The sequence below is a fragment of the Ostrea edulis genome, chromosome 2, assembly GCF_947568905.1.
Source record: "Ostrea edulis chromosome 2, xbOstEdul1.1, whole genome shotgun sequence".
In the NCBI taxonomy this organism is placed as follows: Eukaryota; Metazoa; Mollusca; class Bivalvia; order Ostreida; family Ostreidae; genus Ostrea; species Ostrea edulis.
The window spans coordinates 95,495,992-95,515,795 of record NC_079165.1 but is presented as its reverse complement, the minus strand read 5'-3'; the positions used below and the strand labels follow the sequence as shown (position 1 = coordinate 95,515,795).

Sequence of the window (19,804 nt, the reverse complement as noted above, 5' to 3'; positions counted from 1 at the left end):
GAAAGTTTAACTTGGGATTATCACCTGTTTTCCAACAAAAAGCAGGATGTTGGTCAGAAAGTATTTAAAAATTCATGCTATTTTTGCCCATCTAGTAATTAAGCATCATCTTTTGATGCCCCTTGTAGATAAAATCCCCTTTCATCTAACAGCTTAATGTAATTATCAATTGAAGAACTTGTATGTAAGCTGGCTTTTATACACCAGGCACAATGACAATGACAAGAAATGGCTTATTGATAAATAACATGTAGCTCTTCATACACCACATACAGCAATTGGAACAATGTATATATGTAACTAATCCTGGCGTGAAGCTCCAGCTGTCTCTAATGGTATTGTTTGTAGCTTAATCACCACATAGGATGAAGAAAATGCATATGGCTAACTTTTCTACACTTGGTACAAAAATGGCTACCGGTAGTTGTAATATAACTTACACAGTATCTTAAAAAAAACCAAAGCTGAATTTAAGTGGTTTAAGTTTAATTATGTTCATCTAATTTAAATGCAATATAAACTCCAAATATGAGTGTATTTTGTATATGATATTTATTAATTATGAAATTGATCACTGTTCATGATCTTCACCTTTTATTCACCAATCAAGGGCCTTCAGGGAGCATATACAATTTTAACAATTAAACATTTTAGGTACATGACACTACATACACATGTATACCATATACACATGTTAAGGATTTCTACATTGACATTGGTCTGGAATTGGCTCATAACAATACAGATTGAAAATGCACTGTATAACAAGGATGCTATATGGGTTGTAAAGTGAATCATTAGTGTAAAATGTTGTCCCCGAACACAGGGTACCAAGGGACCGTGCCTGTGCCTTAATCAGAATGTCAGTCTTCTTCCCTAAGTATTTATAGATAAAGAGTAAATTATACATACAAGTAGTTATAAACCTTTAATATTCTATATTCCTGTTTTTAAAATCATTTTATTGATTTGTTCGAATATTTGCAATTTCATTTTGTAAGTAGCTGGTGGGTCTATTGAGCTAACTTTTCTGCAGACAGTAAAAGTAAAAAATTACGTTGGGGTTAAGTATGCATTTTTCCATGTTCAACATTTCGCATCACGCCATGGGGGGAAAATACATGGTAGCTGAATATGATACATATTATATCCAATATTTATAACTATACCCATGGAGGACATTACATGACCGCAAAATGAGTGGAAATTTCCCCCATACGTAAATAACCACCTTTATAGTGTTATCATTGCTACATGAAATGACAGGGTGCATTAATATCATATGTAAATTGGACTGCATATATGTCTTTTTACTTCAATGACTGTGTGCTAGTATTTTAATGGTTCCTTTTTGACAATTTGTTCACCCTTTGTTGTGAATCATGCTGTCTTATCAATTTTTTTTTTGCCCATCTTATCAATTTTTAATTTAAGGACATCTGCAACGTTTTTCAGTAATATATAATTTTTTGTGATATTGTTTCTACAAAAAAAAACCTGGCTTATATCACCAGGTTTGTTTTAGAGTTTGCATATTCAGATAGTTCCTGGTTGTGGCAAGTGAAAATGTAAAGTCAGCTCTTTGGTTGTATGTACATGGACATTGCTAAGTTATTGCATCTAAGATTGATTGATTGTTTGTTTCCCTGAGACATTTGTAGCAAAGAAGGGAGACAAATCTTTGGATCAATCAGAAATCTAACCCGGGACCCTTGCATTAGTAGTTTGGTGATCTATATATCCACTGAGCTAACCGGGCAGATTTATGAAGTATGATAATGTTACTGCAACATAAAATTTAAACCTATTTCAGAAATCATACACAAGAACTTTTCATATAGAGGAGGGGAAAATATAATATTAGAAAAATGTCCGAAGCATCGCTTATGACCTTACGAAAAAAAATTCACCATTTTTGAAAATGAACTGTGATGCTTCATGCTGGCATTGCAGTTCATCCCCTCATTAATTTTGAAAAATGAGAAATTCATATTTTCTTATATTTACAATTTTACACCATACTTTCATTTACATTGGAATTCCCAGTCATTAGAATGGACGAATATTTTAGAAAACTATCAAAAACATTGGAAATGTAAATATAAAGATATATTCTTCATATAAAGGGAAATAACTCATGATATACTTTTAGATCCAAGAAGTAATGGCATTCTTTGCCTTTCAAATGATTACAAAAGTGAGAGTGCATAGTCGGTTTTAGGTTATTAAAGGTCCATGTAGCATAAACCAATCCACTTTTTACAGGTATGAAATATGACATATATGATAAAAATGGTGAATTTTCATAATTTTGCAAACTATTTAGAAAATGGGGGGGGGGGGGGGTGTCATCAGAATTTTTGATACCTAATATAGTCTGCATGAACCCGCCATCACAATTTTGAAGTATATGCAGAATGGCAGAAGTGATAATTATATATGTGAAAATAATGGTGGTGATATGATGTGGAGCTCTAATTTTCAAAGCCATTTTATCAAAAAACTATAGCTGCATATTATCCAGATATTTGTAGAAATTATTTACAATATTATGACATCATAATTAGAATCCTATGACATGTGAGATATTCATTAATCTCATTTATTGTGCACATAAATTTATATCACAGTGGAGTCACTGCATACTGTTTTTGACATTTCTAGAAAAACATGGCCAGAATTTGATAATCATTTCACTTTGTCCTTTATGTAAAAACCATAAATATGCATGAGAATTCAAATAATCAGATATTTATTGAGTAAGAAAGAGAAAGAAGTCCAGTAATGATCTAATGATGGGCAAGGGAACCCTGATGTGATTAATCCTATCCCAAGAGAGACAGCTGGCATTAGCTCTTCGCCACGTATGTTGTTTCTGACTCTCCCTCCCACTGATTTCAAAATACTCCTAGATTAGATATACTTGCAGTATCTTTTATATCTGACAGCTAATGTTTCTCTGAAGATGAGAAATGACCATTTCATGCTTTTAAGGGTCCAGTCAATTGTTATTAGTTGCATTACGTTATTGGGCCATTTTGTTTATCCTTTAAATACCATTAATGATGTCCCCTTTGAAGGGGGATCACACAGGTCATTTATCATTCTTTATCCCTGTTTTCCCTCCTTTCTGGGCCATTACATTTTGAATTTAAAGTTTGATAAATGGGTAAACAATCTGTTGTGAGTTAATGACAAAATAAAATGGTAAACTTATTGGATAAAATGGTAAACTTATTGGATAAGATGGTAAACTTATGGGTCAGTTAGATTCTCAGTAAATGGTTAATGGACTGAAATTGGAATTTTTCTTTCATTCATGCTTAGCTAAATGTGGCTAAAGGAACACAAAGGCAAATGTCTCTTTCAAATACTTTTGTCAAATTGAACGAAAAGTGTTAGTACAGTACGTATTATCATCACGATATAGAAACATGATGGTCAGTTCCCATTGCATCACAGGTTATATGATTATAGACTTAGGTGTAACTACTGATTTGTGTTTATAAGATTAACACATCTAGTAAATAGCTACTGAAGACACACAAGTTATATACATATCAGACTGGTTTTTTGTTAGGTCAATAAGGTGACAATGTCGACAGAGCTTATGAGGTCAATCTTGACCATGCCTTGAAGTCCCACAATTATCATATATAATCACACGAACCTAATATTTATGAAAGTAGATGTCCTTGATATATATATATATATATATATAGTGTGTGTGTGTGATAAATTACACAGTTTTATCCAGTTTTTAGATAATGTATAACTACCCATTTCATATTTAAGGGGGACTTTTGAAAATGCAGTTATGAACTTCCAGAAGAGAGGGTAGGGTGGGGTGGGGGCATCCTCAGATTACAATATTCCAAAACAGAAATGACTGATTACTATGGTAAGTTGTATACATTGTAAGTCTTTGGTGATTATAGAAAATGACTTGGAATTTATATAAAAATTATTTTTATTAAAATTCTCATTCAATTTTGTGAATTTTTTTTTTTTTTTAAAATGAAAGAAAAAATTTTTATTGTGGAAGGTGAAATATATTTTTTTAAAAAATTTTTATCAGAAGGGGAAAGGTACCCTTTGTAGTCAGAACCTTGATAAATCTCTGAATTCTATTTTATAGATGTGACATATTATTACACTATGATAATCTGTTTGTGTAAGACCGTTCATGTTCTGTCAGCACAGCTCGACATCACTTTGTACTGACATGATAGGCATGTCAATATTACCATTGGACACACATCATGTATGTGACACATCTTGATCCAATAAAAATTATCGACACATTTTACTTACATGCAAAAATGTGACTTATGAGTAAAATTGATTTGTAATAACACAAAAGAGAGATATGATTTGTGGGGGGAAAGACATTTTGAACTATGACAAAATGAGTCATTTGAAGTTGTAAAACTTTTAAAAACACCAAATTTTTTTTATAGAGTTTATGGGACAACAAAAAAAAGCTTGAGGATTTCTGTTGTATTCACCACCTGTCACACCCTGTACTATCAGATAATTTATGTCATGAAAAATTCATGGTCAGGTTTTTTAAACCTTGTCTCCATTTCATGGGGTGGATTTTAAAATTCTTCATTCATATTTAATGAGATAATTACTACTTAATTTTTAGTAAACAGATGAAACGGAAAATAATGGGGCTATTATGTAGCTTTTCTGTTACATTTTGGGATAAATGATTAAGCAAGACAAATTAAAAATACATGATGAAGTTTGTTTTGGAATTAATTTAAAACTTTAGCCAAATAGAAGCTTCCTTTGTCTCTGATAAAGATGCAACAACTCATTGAATAGAAGATATATTCCCTTTGAGGAAGGAAATTGCACCTTGAAGGAAATCTTCAATACTGAGTGGATGTGAAGGCATCAAAGGGAGGATGAAATGTAGGACACATCCCCAAGTTGTACATTCCTTGGCGTGCACTGATAACAAGTAGCAAACATGGGGTCAGTTACATATGAGTGGCCGGTCAGTTACGTATGAGTGGCTGTTTATCATTGTTCTGATGCAAGATCTCTATGTGCAGATAAATCAATCCCACACCTTTTTGACATTAGTCTGTTAGTTGCATTTAATTGTTCTCTAATGTATATACATTAAAAAAGTGTAATGTAAGGTTGAGTGGAACTTGTCTCTTCAGGGTTTTTTTCCTCCATTATAAAACATATAATGAGATAAATAGTTTATATTGCATTTACCAACAAAGACAAAGAGATGCTGCATTTTTTTTATTTTTAAATCATACACCATCTGGACCTCATTTCAGTTTGACACATGACTAAGAAATGATGGGATATTTATATTTTCTTGGAGATACATAAACAAAAAGACATTAAATCACTCTAATTGCTGTAACAGTTAAAATGACCAGTGGCTACACATCTCATGAAACAGTCATGTTAACCTCAGTTAGGAAATTGGCAGTTAAAGGGGCTCACAGTGGGTCAGAATCAGACACATCTGTAAATAAAGATTATATGATAAGAAATTTAACCAAAATATCATATGTATATTACTGAAAAAGAAAACCTTTTTAATCATATAATGAAAGAGTAAAACTTGATATTTACTATATTTCAAACTATTTAGTTTTGATTAAACTATCAGTAGATTAAGTTGTTGAATAAAATTTCTAATCCTTGGCATGTTCTAATTGTGCAAACAGGTTTCAATAAAAGCCAAACTAGTTTACTAGATACCAGAATTCAATAAAGCCTTGATATAATTATATCCCAGAGACACTAATGGTTGTGTAATAGGGATTTGTGAAGTCTCTGTCTCTGTAGAAACAGGACATTATCTGGTTGTGTGTCTCCCCATGGGCCCCTTGTCCTTAACTCTTGGTCACTCTCATTAGAAGTGCATTATTCAGTTTGCATCTTGCTGTGTGTATCAGACAAGCTGCTTAAGTTTTAAGGGCTGATTAACCTTGAAAAAGAAACTGTTTTCTGTTTAACACCACACTGATTTTATGGACAGCAGTGGACCTTTTCAGATATTTGGTGTTTTGATCTTGGTGTGATAAAAAGGGGACATTAATCCAAGTGGAACAGCTCTTATGACTGTAGTTTGAATTGGGATGATGACCCTGTGATGATAAATATCAGATATGAGTGCCTGTGACAGGTTTTAGTGCTGTGTTCTCTACCGGACTTTTGAAACCACTTTTGAAGACATCTTGGTTTGATCAGTTTGATGGGTACTTTGTAACCTGTATTGCAGAAGTCTGTATCTCATCTCCAATAACTGAATACCACCTTGACATTCTTGTGAAAGTTGGTAACATTATTGATACTGTGCAGGAATTTTGATGAACATTGATGGATTTCAATTACCTGTAATAGACACATGATTGGGTCAACTTAACTTTTTAGGAATGTGTATAACCAGAAATCAACATGCAGGACCGGGGTGAGCTAACAAGCTTTTTTTTAATATATATATATATAAATCACTCTATTTACAAAAAAATCATTTGAATAGGAATATGAGTCGCAATATGAAAGGACAAACTACAGGCAAACTACAGGCAATTTGGAGCAGGTTGAACCAGATTCTAAGTTCTGGTGTTGATGTTTGTAATGACAGGTTTATGAACTTGTCGTATTATTTCCTACAGGTACACACACTCCGGGTAACAGACATGTAACTGTTGATAAATCCTACAGATAACTGTACCTACAGCCTCTGGGAAGAATGTCTCTTTCAGAATGATGAATATATGTATTCCATTGTTTTCATAGAGTATATCCCCTTCATCAACAGGTTTCTCTTGAGATCTGTACCAAAACATAGGTGCTTGGGACTGAAATCTAATCAAAAAGGATCACTTGGGGTTTTATTGTGATGTTTTTATTGCATTCATGTATACTGTCACTGATAAGTGATTGATGCTAAAATTCTTTCTGCAGTAATGTTGTATAATTGCACAAAAGTACAAAGTATGAAGATTATATATGTTCAGAGAGAGAGAGAAGGAGATCATTATAAATAAACATGCAAAGAAAACTTGGACTGGCCAGGTTCATTGTCTAATAGTAAGGGGTAGATTTTCAGCTATTATGGAACACGGTTGGATACTTTAGTGTTTCCCAGTGGGGTACACTCTGATTCACAACTTCCTAATTTATGTTATATTGTTTCCATTGGGGTGGAGACTCAGTGAGCCCAGGGGAGATGGCTTACAACCCACATTAAATCGACATATTTCCAGTTGTCCTGTTGTAACAGAAATGATAAAGAAAATTTCAGCAAGCCAAGGAATTCTGAATCTTCAGGCAAAATGAGAATATAACTTTTGGATATTATTGAAAATGGAGAGGTAATTAATGTTAATTTTACTTTATTGTGATTATCTAGGGGAGGTTGATTGATAAGTAAACATGAAGGGCTTTCTGTCAACATATACTTGGCTTATCTTGCTCAATAGGATTTTCCTAAAGTGCTGAAAAATCTTTAAATGTTTGTAAATAGATGGGGGATAACTTATGGGGAAGTTATATTTACATTAGCATATGTGTTACTTTGAAATCTTTTGTTAAATATCTGCTGAAATTTATTGGTGTTGAAACAATTTTATGACAGTGTTTGCTTGTATTTGTGGACACTTTGACATGTTGACATTCTTATAATCTGATACAACAGATATCAAATTTTATCTGGTCGGAAAGAGAATGTGAAGTGCATTTTAAGCTCGAGTGATCCCTTAGGTGTAATAGTTTTAGAAGTATTCTTGAATATCTTTGTGATACTTGAAAAACCAAATTATTGAACTTAAGTGCTGATAATGCATACATACATTAAAAGGGAATATCCAAAAGGATAAAATAAAAGTTTCAAGGAATTAATATAAAGTGTGTATACTGCAGGTTTATAAAACATTTACAGAATGGAAGTACATGCTTATCATCCATAATAAAAGTTATCTTACTACTGTACATATCAGTTACTATAGAAATTGGTAATTACATGCACATGGCTTTCTTCTAGAATTTCATTTCTGACACCTCTGAAAGCAATCTTCACATAATCTTATAATTTTCTGCATATCAACCTTAATTATCACCCTGGCTAATTATGCCAACTTCACCTCTAATTAGCTGGATTTGGGCACTTCTGGGAGGGAGGGGGGACTCTTAAGACTATCTCTGGTATAATTTCATGTAAGCTGCTGTAATTAACTGTATCAAACATTATTTCATTAGCCTAGAATTAATTACAAGGATAATAAATCAAAATTACTGGCTATATATCCAATTAAGCCCTTTGATAGCTTATGGTGTAGTTATAATGGACAAGGTTAATTCCCAAAGGAGTTTTAAAAAAAAGAATTCAAAATTGATCATGATCATCTTCACTTTTTGGATTTAAACAATATCTATTTCAATTGTTTATTGACCAAAGGAGCCCTGTGGCTCATAGGTACACTGTGTACAATACAGGCAAAATGGCAGAGGATTCAGAATTATTACAATATGTAAACATATATTATCAGACAAATAAATTTAGAAACTAATAAATCTAAGCAATGAAAAAAGAAACATCATTAATGACAGTTAACAGTACTTGCTTCTCTAAATACTGACAAAGCTTATGAATAGTTTTAAAGTTATATATACACTAAAAAGTTCTACAAGTTTGAAAAAGGAAGGTTTTTTGTAGTAATAAGGTTTGAAATATTTTTCACATAAACCAAAAAATGCTGGGCATATCAAAACGAAATGAAATTTGTCTTCTATTGATGAGATTAGGCAGCAGACTTTAAAGGAGCTTAGCTGTGATAGTGATGACTACCCATTTTAGTTGTCAAAATCTCTCAATGGCCTGAGAATATGTATTAATAAAAACTTTTATTTTGTACAAAAAGAAGAGAAACCTAATAAAACTAAATTAGATAACCGCTTTTAGTGTAAAAAAAAATATGGAAGAATTATTGTTTGCAAGACAGTAATTATTCAATCACCACTGCAAAATCACATATGGAACAGTGCCTGTTTTGAGGGTAAAAAGTAAAAAATGTTTGAAACCATTAAATACTGGTTTTATTACTGAAATATATAAAATGGTGCAATTTTCATTGAATTAAATTTTTGGGGACTAAATGACAGTTAATGCCCCTTAAGCCTGCACGAGCCCTCCCCTAATGATCAAACGGGGATATTTACATGCCCAAAATTATATAACATATGTAATTTTTCTGGAGTCTACACTTTTTTGCATAATAGAAACATTTAGAGAGTGCATTGCAAGTCTTGTGACTAAAGATCTATGTTTACAGTTTCACTTTACAAAGTCATCATTTCAAACATTTTTGTCAAATTATCCATAAATGAACTCTATTGAAAAAATGTTTTATAGTTTAAATTTAAGAAATAAATTTTCAAGTTTAAATTTAACTAATAAATTAAACTTTCCCTTTATAGTTAGAATTATGCATATGTGGACATTTTCTTGAATTGGAAAACAATAAGGCCATTTTATGCATGAAATGGGCCTTTAATGTTTTAGTTTTCTTATTTTGGCTGCCTTTTAATCATATCTATTTTTTATGAAATCATGATAAATTCATTCAAGCTCATCTAAAATGTTCATCACAATATTTAGAAAAAAAATCATTAATTAAACATTTGTGGCAATCAACAGATTTAATGATAGATGTTGTCAGGATAATAAGAAAACAGACCCATGATGTGATTCCAGTCATGAAACAAATTATTACAGTCGAACCTAGTCTGTGAACATTATCTTCTTATTCAAGTAAATCAGCATTTGCTTATTTTTGTTTGCTTAGCCAATGATAGTTCTATAATCTAATAAACTTGTGTTTGCCTAAATCATTTTATACATACAAAACTCAACCTGGCAATTTTAGGTAGAGGTCAGTCGTGCTTGCTTTCTTGGTGAGGTTAGTTTCTTGGTCATACCAGCAATTCAGTGGGAAATGTTTCAAATAATGGAAATTTATCAAGGTAAAAAAATACTTCTAAGAATTTGGTGTATAATAATTCAATTAAGTTAACCTTTTCCATTTTTTTTTCACATTGAGACAAATCTGATAAGTATACATGTACCTTATGATCAAAGGGCCAGCTGTTTCAAGAGTGGTCATCCTTGTTTATTGGACTGTGACCAACATCAAAGGGCCTTTGTATATTCCATGTGTATTCTATGCTTATTGGGAGGTTTTTTGTCTTGACACTCTTCTATTGTTCTAAGTTCCCCCTCTGCTTCTGAAGGGCTTCCAAGTTCACTCTCAGTCAGACTTTCAGAGCTACTGGTTCATCTGAACACATTCACTTCCACATTTTGTGACATCTATTGAGTTGAGAAGAGTTTTTGACAGACACTGAACAAAATTCGACAGCAGATTCATCTAGTCATCAGGCTTGTTCTATGCAGTCATTGGTGAGAAAATACATTGATGTGTTAATTGATCATTAATTATCTAGTGTTCTGCCATAAGATAGGGAGATATATAGTTCAGGTTTCATTTGCTCCTTGTCTTAAGTGTGGAAAGTTCTGAATATTTTCTAGTGAATTTTTGACTTCTGTACTTTGATATACAAAGATGGATGGACAATGGAGAGTAGAAAGTAAGGTGTTTTTTTTTTTTATTATTTTTAAGTTGCATTGGTTTAATTAATTACTAATTGGATCTTCTTTTATGGTAGTTTTAATTTTTCTTACTGTTGGATATTATGAGTGTGAAATTGGTATGTGTTATTGTAAGAAAATCTTGTTTTATCCCCCTGAGGTGTATAGCATATTGCTTTTGAATGAAAGGAAAATTGATATGTATTTAAATAAGATGGTGTGAAAACATTGCTTACAGCTGTAATCAAAAAACATGTGAAACTTGCACACTTCACAGTTTTCAAAGCAATTTTCAATACACTCGCTGGCGAAAAAATTTAAAAATTATTGAGATGGAATTATTAGGCCTAAAGGTAAACTAAATAATTTATTGCATGAGAAAGAGTGAAATCTTTGTTGAAGTCATTTTACTTTGGAAAACCAACACGAAAGGTATTTGTATTTCTTAAACTATAAGATTCTATGAATTAATATTAACATATAAAAAGATTTGAAAAAAAAAACCCACAAAGTCCTGGCCCCAAGACCATAAACTGAGAATAGACTTAAAGCAAAATTTTGATCACTTATATCTTAAGATAATATCTAGCACAGAGGTTTAAAAAATCATGTAGTTTTTTTTTAAAAATCAAATACACAAATATACTGAAAATTTTATTTGTTTATGAAAATTATTTCAAAAGTTAGCTGGATTTGAAATTTAGACTTGAGAAGTGTATTCTCAGTTTATGATCTTGAGGCCAGGTGTAATTATTTTAACGCTTACTGTAAATAATCACCAGATGCTGTACTGAACATTGGAACCCTTATGTAGTAATCCCTCTCTGAGACTTATGTCAAATTTCACCAGGACTTCATGGGTTTTTTTCTTTCAAATCTTTTTTATTTTAATTTACTGATTACTGTACTTGTGTGGGCATTTTGTTATTTAAAATGACAACAAATGGGTTTAAAGGTCATACAAGACTTTTGTTTCAAGTTAATTACATATCCTTTCAGTAAGGTCCTATACATATTGTTAGTTATAAGTTCCCTTTGTGTCCAAACACATCAATTATTATGGTCATTTTCTTTAATTATCAACCCTAATAAGGAGGATTACCCTTTTGATGTTGGAATTAATTTGTGCTAGGATATAAGAAGTGTTCAAATTATTAAGTAAACTCAAAGCCCTCTTATCACAACAGGGGAGGCAGGTAATTCTAAGGGGGTGGTGCTGTATAAAGATTATGGAAAAGTTTTATAGCACTAGGTAAAATGTACACTAATTTAATTTTGAATTTAAAATTTAATAATTTACTCTAGAAAATATGTCTTCTTTTTTAATTTGGGTTCTTTTATATTTGTATTAGCCATATGTTCATAAATTTAGAATGTAACTTATAATAGGATAGGGAAATTGAACAACCTAAACTTGTCACTTTTAAAACTTTGTATAAAGTAGACCATCTGCTTATTGTTTTCAGAAAGTGACCAGTAGTAAAATTTTTGCTTTAATTTCTAATCTGTAGAAAGGTTTTAGGGGATAGGTGGTGTAAACTATTTTACAATTTTAATAAGAAGGAAATACAGCTCAAACAAAGAACCCATCTGCTGAACAGAAATTGTTGACAGTTCACGTTTACGTAGGTGAAAAGATTCTAAAATGTTGATTTCATCCATGTGTGATGTCAATCAGAGCCCAGGCTTTGTTCAAGTGTTATAGTACATTTTTATTTAACACCAGTGAAGTGAAATACAACCTTGAAGATGTTAAGTTTGTAGAACACCTTAATTAGACTGTCACTTTCTACAATTACAATTTTACTACCTTTCTTAACATGTGGAACTATGTAAGATGCCCCCAAGCCAAGGATTGAAGATTCAATCAACTATTGCATGTTTTTACTCCAGCGTGAATATGTTAGCTGAAATTGTTCCTGGGGGCTACAGGGCAGCTTAATCCTAAAAAAAAGCTTTTTTGGTCAGCTGGAAAATTAAGATTTTGGAAAAGGGAGGATGTTTTTTATCGCACCTCCTATACTAAGAGAAAATTGTTAGACAAACTTATGCTTGCTTTGAAGTTGTACATCTCTGAGCTTGGCCCAGGCAGGTGGTCCATTGCAGAGAAAAGAAAGTGGTAAAATTTATTTTGATTTTTGAAGAGGTGGTGATTAATCCACTCAGAAATTGGTGTGTGGATTGTTTCATATGTCTGGGAAAGTTTGGGAATTTTTTTGTAGCATTTGTTTAATGTGTTAAGCATGTGACCATCCTTGAGAGCCAGTGCTTATGTAAATAACACAGTCTGCTTCTCTTATTTCTTAGTAAGGAAACTGAACATGATTTCATGTACTTGTATGTATTATACCACCAATATTTTAGATGTGATGTATTTTTATGTCAGGTGTTCAACAGTATATGCTGATGAAGAATTCATTTCATCATTCATTTACAGTTGTCTTTAGATGAGTGAAATTTATGTTTCTCTAATCAGTCTAAATTTTTTTTCAGATTGGATAGAATCTGGTATGGAATCGGATGTTGCCCCAGACGAAATGTATCTTATGCTACAAGCAGATATGGTAAGAGACTTTTCATTGATACCATTTTATCATATACCTTAATGTAATGTTTGTTGCTCAAACATTTTCATTTACTTTTGAGTTAATGTCTTTATATTTATTAGAATATACATGCGTTGTTCAAGCTAAATTAATGAAATTACCCAGTAGTATTGAGCAGTTAATTATTTTAAAGTGTAAATTGTTTGATAAGTGAAGTGAGCTTAACTCTCCCCCCCCCCCCCCCCCCCCCCCCCCCTCTTGAGATGATTGTCAATATTTTTAAAGTTCAGTTTATGCACTTCTTCCTTGGTTGCAACCCAGACAAGTGCAGGAAATAATGTGTCATTAGGGATGATTGATTTATTCTTTTCCTAAGCTCAAAAATCCGAAATTTTAATGTAAACACAGTTTCTAAGCTTTTAATGAGCTTCCTGAATATGATCACAAGAGTGGTCATTTGTCATGATACACCATACTTCAGTGCTTATTCTTCCAAAAGAGTGGTTACTGGCGACATCCAATAATCAATGGATTTAGCACCTGTTTATTATTAGCTTATTGGCTATGATCAACAGAAAACTGATTTCACTGACCTTCTCAAATTTTCTTTCTGGAATTTGAATGAAAAAGATATTTTTTAATTCATTTTGGACTTCTGGAGACAAATTTAGACATAAGTAAGTAACCATTGTCCGATCTAGCGTTTTCCTAGTTCCAGCTACAGTCGATGTGCACCCAGAAACTTTTCTCGGGGATGTAGAAGGCGGTGCACTTCATATGATACTTATTTGCAGAGATTGTAGCCCCTTCATTGGATGCGTACCCATTTTTAGGTCACATTTGCCTACCCCTGGGACTTGATTGTGATGACCTGAGTCACTCCAGACTGACCTATTGCTATTTGTCTGCATCTGTCGTCCAATTAACAATTGAGCATATTTAACTACCATTCAAATTCTTTTAAAATTGAGTATGAAGCATCTTTGGGAGGGGGGGGGCATAAATTGTAAATTTTAGGATGCCAGGGTCATAGTAGGGGCGAGACAATAATTGACAATTTTTTAAAAATCTTCTCTACAACCTCACATCTATAAAAAAAAACAAAAAAAACAACTAAAATAAACTGCATAGGCATGTAGAGCAGGAAGGCCACCGCCAGGATTATATATTTCATGATTCACAGGGTAGAGGTTCAACTTCAGGATGGAGACAAATTAATGGCATATCCTGTTTATGTGTAAACCATTTAAATAACATCTTCTTTGATACTATACTGAAATTGAATGCTAATGGATATTTAGAAGGACTAGGTAGCCCTTTACCAAAATTGTAAATTTCATGATCCCAGGGGTAGTGGTTTAGGTGCCAGGGTAGGGCCAAAATTATCATAGTGATTAAATGTCTTTATCATTTGGAAGACTTTAATTTTGCTGATGCTATATAAAAACTAAATGCATATTTAGGAGAGGCGGACTGGGATGTAACAAAATTGTGAATTTTGCAACCCCAGGCCATTGACTGTATGGCAGGTCCAAAATAAGTCAATTAGTAAAAAAAAAATTGCCTTTTGGGACATTTGCTATTTCTACTGGATAACACTAGCCGTGAAATAGTTTCTGAACTATCTCACCCTAGGGGGATGCCTTGCATCAGTATGGACACTCTTTTGGGACATTAGTATACCTTCTGCTGAATATTAGAATTTAGCTTAAATATGCAGGGACATTAGTATACCTTCTGCTGAATATTAGAATTTAGCTTAAATATGCAGAACAGGAAAAATATTATAGATTTCATATCACTTTGGGTTAATAACTGATACTTTTAACTACTTCTCGGGTGACCCGTAGGGCTTGTGGGCCTCTTATTAAGTCAATTTAAAGCAAGAGGGAGAATATAATGCCCATGACCCTCTCAGACCCTTCACTGCACTCTACAATTGTAGAGAAATTCAAAAGACAGAAATTTTGAAGAATTTTCTTCGAAGTTTTTGGACGTGCCTATACCTTAATGTCTAATAATCATGTTTTGGGCCTTCACCATATAATTATATTGTTATACCTCAGAATGTTTTGGCTATATAAATGTTAGGTGAATAAATTTGCTATTTCTACTGGATAACACTAGCCGTGAAATAGTTTCTGAACTATCTCACCCTAGGGGAAAATAGTCTCGAAACGATTTACAGAATGCTATATTTTCCTGCGTTTTCTTTTCTGTGACATCAAAGTCTGATAACTCTAATTAGTTTACCACTCAGATCACCTCAGTCGATTCCATGTAGGCTAATGCCGAATGTTAGTTTACTTCACTTTGGTATGTCTGACACAAGTAAAGTCTACTTCGGTATAATAAAACACCTAACTGACTATTCGGACAATAGCAAGAATTAGTTTATTGTCCCCCTCAACAGCAACTATTTCCCTCGACTGTGCCTCAGGAAATAATTGCTGTCTTGGGGGACAATAAACTTGCTATTGTCCTCATAGCCAGTAAATAGATGTATACTATTTCTTTTTCACATTTTTAATACTTTTGATTAAATCAAATGTCCCAAAATAAAGAAAGTAGAATAATTTATGTCATGAACAAGAAATATTTACTATTTGATAATGATTTTTCAACATTTTGTAGATGAGCATCAAGAAGCAGGAGAGGGCCCTTCAGAGCGAGATTGCTGAAATCAAGACCAAGTTCCTCAACCTAGTGGAGACATGTGGGATTCAGCGTTCTGACTACCCAGTGCAGGAGAGCTCCAGTGTTTTGTCACCTTCATTCCTCCACAACAACACATCGCCCAACCTTCCTCGACTGCAGCCACCAGAGCAGGATGAAGAGTTTCTTCTTCAGCAACTTCTTCAGGGATCTATTGGCACCAGTAGTAGTGACAGTTTGTATGGTGATTCGGAGATGACACTCATTATTGACGATAACTCCAACTACAAGTCCTCACCTTTCCGTCAGCAGGAGAAGACCTTGGTCGGCCTTACCAGTGTGATCATGCCAAACGTCACTGGACCTCTCTCCTCATCAGACATCAGCAATGGTTCCAGCAGGGTAACCACTTCATCAGATGGTTACCCTAGATCAACAGAAACCTCATCCGATGTGGACAACCAATGTGTGCCTTGTCTTGACTTTGAGGAGGAACTTGCATCTCGTACCAAGTATTATTCGGACTTCACGATTGATCGCCAGAGGAAGATCAACAACATGTTTCCCCCACTGTCCAATGACAATGAATCTTCCAAAGAGAGTGACAATAGTGAAGATGCTTGTGAGGAATTAATCACTCGGGAGGTTGAGGGATGTGAAGCTGAAGACTTGCCAGCATTCCGTGCACCTCCGCTTGGTGTTTCCACTGTGAATGACTCTAGAGTAATTGCGCATTCTCGTGCTAGCTCCCATTCCTCAGGAACAGACAGTTCATCAGTGTCTTCCAGATCAGGTCATCGCAAGAGCAGATCTCGTCGTTCCTATGCAAGCAACAGATCTACATCTTCATCGGCTAGCCGAAAAAGCACAACCATGCCACAGGCATCATCCACCATGATTGAGGATTTCTCTCCACAATCTTCTTCCAGCAGTGGCAGCAGCAGACACAAGTCTTCTAACTCAATTCCAGTGGCTTCATCCACCATGATTGAGGATCTTCCATCTTCAAAAGGCAGCAGTAGGTGTTCCAGCAATGAAGACTTTGTTAGTGTGTATACCTGGTCTATCAATGACACTTCAGAGGAAGTGAACCTAGAAGATTCCTACCTCAGGAACATTGGACACAAAGTGAATGCTCGTACTGCCAGATCGAGTCGTAGCAGCAGTGCCAGCAGTAGCGCATCAAGGAAATCAACAAAGCGTGACAGAAACTCTAACCACATTCATCATGTGTTGACGGAGCCTGACTCACAACTTGGAAATTCCATGTCTGTAATCGAGCAAGTAAGTGACATTCAAGAAGCCTTCCTTGGAGCTGATTCTTTGTATGAAGATGAGGAGATCCACTACAAGGCCAGCACCTTGCCTCGCACCAGCACACGCATCTACTTAGTGGGGAACAAGTCCAGTGCCAGTTCTTCATTGGAAGCACGTCGATCTTCCATGCCCGATATACAAAGTGTTTGCACACCTAGTGACTTTCATAGTGTACCCACTTCAGATGATGAAGAGGATGATTCCTCACCCCTCCAGGAACGCATTGAGGTACCAGGAAAGTCTAGTTCCAGTGGCTGCACCTCAAGCCCACCAGAGAATTCAACCAACACTGATGCTGCTGCACCTAACAACACACAAGCTTTATTGGACTCCATTTTAACAGACAGCCCAGTTAGTGCCTGCAGTAGTGGAATAGCAGCTCCATACAATTCCTACAACTCGCCAGCAGAGAGTCAGCCAACATCTCGTACCAGCCAGTCAAACACCAGCGACAACAAATCAGAATCGTCCATCGGTCAACCTAGTGCTCCTCCATCATCAATTGCATCTTCACCAGCTGTTCAGACAAAAGCTCCAGTGACTGATGATTTTGTCTTCAAGAAACCTCTCAACACTCAGCCACTAAGGAAGCTGTTCAAGTTCAAGAAGAATAAAGGGAAAAGTGCAGAGAAGATACCCACCACATCTACTCCAAACCAAGTGTATCAATCCTCACTTCCATCCTCAGTTCGCAGTGATCCACTCTCTAGGAGGAAACTCTTCTTGGGCAGTGATCAGAAGATGCACGAAGTTCAGCTGATGGACAAGAAAGCTGTTCTGAAGAAATTCCGCAGGTTCAGCGAAAGTTTTCACAAGCGTGATGGTACAGGACTAAAGAGGATTCAGACCCTTGCAAACCTGTAAAACATTAACTTGTGTGATGCAGATACCATATTGTGTTCAAATTCACTGACATTGCCAAAAGACAATCTTTTTATGTTTTGTAAATATTCTTTTTTGTTTGTAACTTAATTTTGCAAGATTTTGTTTCTTTTGTTACTGCATGAACGTATTTTGCTCCAGAAAGGGACTAAAGTTGAAAACTTTTCAGTGAGTTCAGTTTGAGAATGTTAGGGGAGTTTTGTTAATGTTACGTTTCTGAGATTTTATAGACTTTTAGGTCTGTCGCAGCAGTATTGTAACAGTGCAATATGATATGACAATCAAACATAGTTATAGGAGATACTGTTCCCACTTCAATGACTGTCTTGCCAAGAACTTGAACTGTGTGTGTTTAGCAGTTTGTAAGTTTTGTAAGAAATCCTAATTTATTTCATCATAATTTATCGTGCAGTGCTAGATATGTACATAAATAAAAACATGACATTTAGTATTTTGCCCTTGTTCTGATTGCTTACCAGGAATGAAAATGGGATTTTGGATGATTCATCATTTTGATGTAAAGGAGTTACAGAAAAAAAAGTATCGATGCAAGTGCCACTGTGCTGCAGATTTTTTTCTTATGTGGGAGGCACAAAAAGAGTGTAAGCCTGGGACACTTTCATCTTGGAACATCTTGTTGATGTACATGATGAAAGGGAAGCGTCATTTACTTTATAAGATGTTTCGTCTGAAATGGGTTTACTATTTCGCCCCCAAGACAACTCGCCCCCTCTCTTGCGATAACTCGCCCCTTCATATCATAAATGTTTACAATTATTATTTTTGGTCAAAATCCAAGAGGTGTATTAGCAAAAATTGATAAATTTCTTATAGATAGTATATACATCACAAAGACATGTTCACATAAACACCGAACTTCGTGTCTTTTTTTGCAAGACAAAATATTTTAGTGAAAATCCAGTGTTAGGGTTCAAATTCATCATCACTATTATGTACATGTAAAATATATAATTTCAGCGGAAGCAAGTTAGTGTCTGGTAGGGAGAGTATTAGCTTGGTCTACAGCTGACGGAGTATAATTATCTCTAATCTGCGTCTGTTGTTTGATTTCCCCCAAGCTGTTAAAAATTTACTTCAATCATTAAGGTACTCATCATCAGAGTTCTTTTCACTTTGAAATCGCCGCGTAAAAAGAATCAGTAAAGCAAAGCCGTTTTAAAATTTCTATTTAAAATGGGAATTTTATGATTTTTCAACGGGAATTAGTTGAGATACGCATTAACTGTATCGATAAAACACACACACACCCCACACACACTCAAAAAAAATTCTCAGTTTTGGAGACATTAAATCAATTACCTGAAGATCAGTAAATATAATTTTCTTTTCGGAATAAATTATCAGTGGCGGATTTAAGGGGGGGCGCAGCCGGCGCCCCCCCCCCCCCTAAAATTTTCAAACTTAACGTAAATCGTGGTATCTTGTTTAGAAAAATGTACAAAACAATGTAAGAAGCAATAATTTCTTCCACTCTCGGAGAAATAAATGACAAAATCTATTGATTTCTTGAATTACTTTATTGGGAGAACTTAATTTTTTCCAAAAACCCTTAAAATATGCGTCATTTCATTAATTTTACCTCATAAAAAATGATAGAAAATAGTACAAAAGACTAAATAGGAGATATATTTCAAGCCCTATAAAATCTAGGAGCTTCCGGGGGCTTGGCCCCCACCATGGCTTCGCCCCACACCCCCTACCTTTTAAAGTTGCGCCCCCGTAACCGCAATTCCTGGATCCGCCCCTGATT

General features: G+C 34.4%; 1 protein-coding gene across 6 annotated transcripts in view; it reads left to right on the top strand.

Annotated features, from left to right (window-relative positions):
- LOC125680938 (mucin-5AC-like) overlaps nucleotides 1-18,482 on the top strand; it is a 36,749-nt gene extending 18,267 nt beyond the window's left edge. For 4 of the 6 annotated variants that reach the window (XM_048920770.2, XM_048920771.2, XM_048920767.2 and 1 more), the window contains 2 exons: nucleotides 13,127-13,197; nucleotides 15,814-18,482. In XM_048920770.2, coding sequence (XP_048776727.2) covers nucleotides 13,127-13,197; nucleotides 15,814-18,015 — 2,273 coding nt within the window. In that variant the 3' untranslated portion in view covers nucleotides 18,016-18,482. Of the gene's footprint in view, nucleotides 1-5,913; nucleotides 6,452-7,027; nucleotides 7,362-13,126; nucleotides 13,198-15,813 lie in introns of those variants that run through there. The other 2 variants (XM_048920769.2, XM_056155646.1) reach the window with 2 other exon arrangements.
- The last annotated feature ends 1,322 nt before the right edge of the window (nucleotides 18,483-19,804 follow it).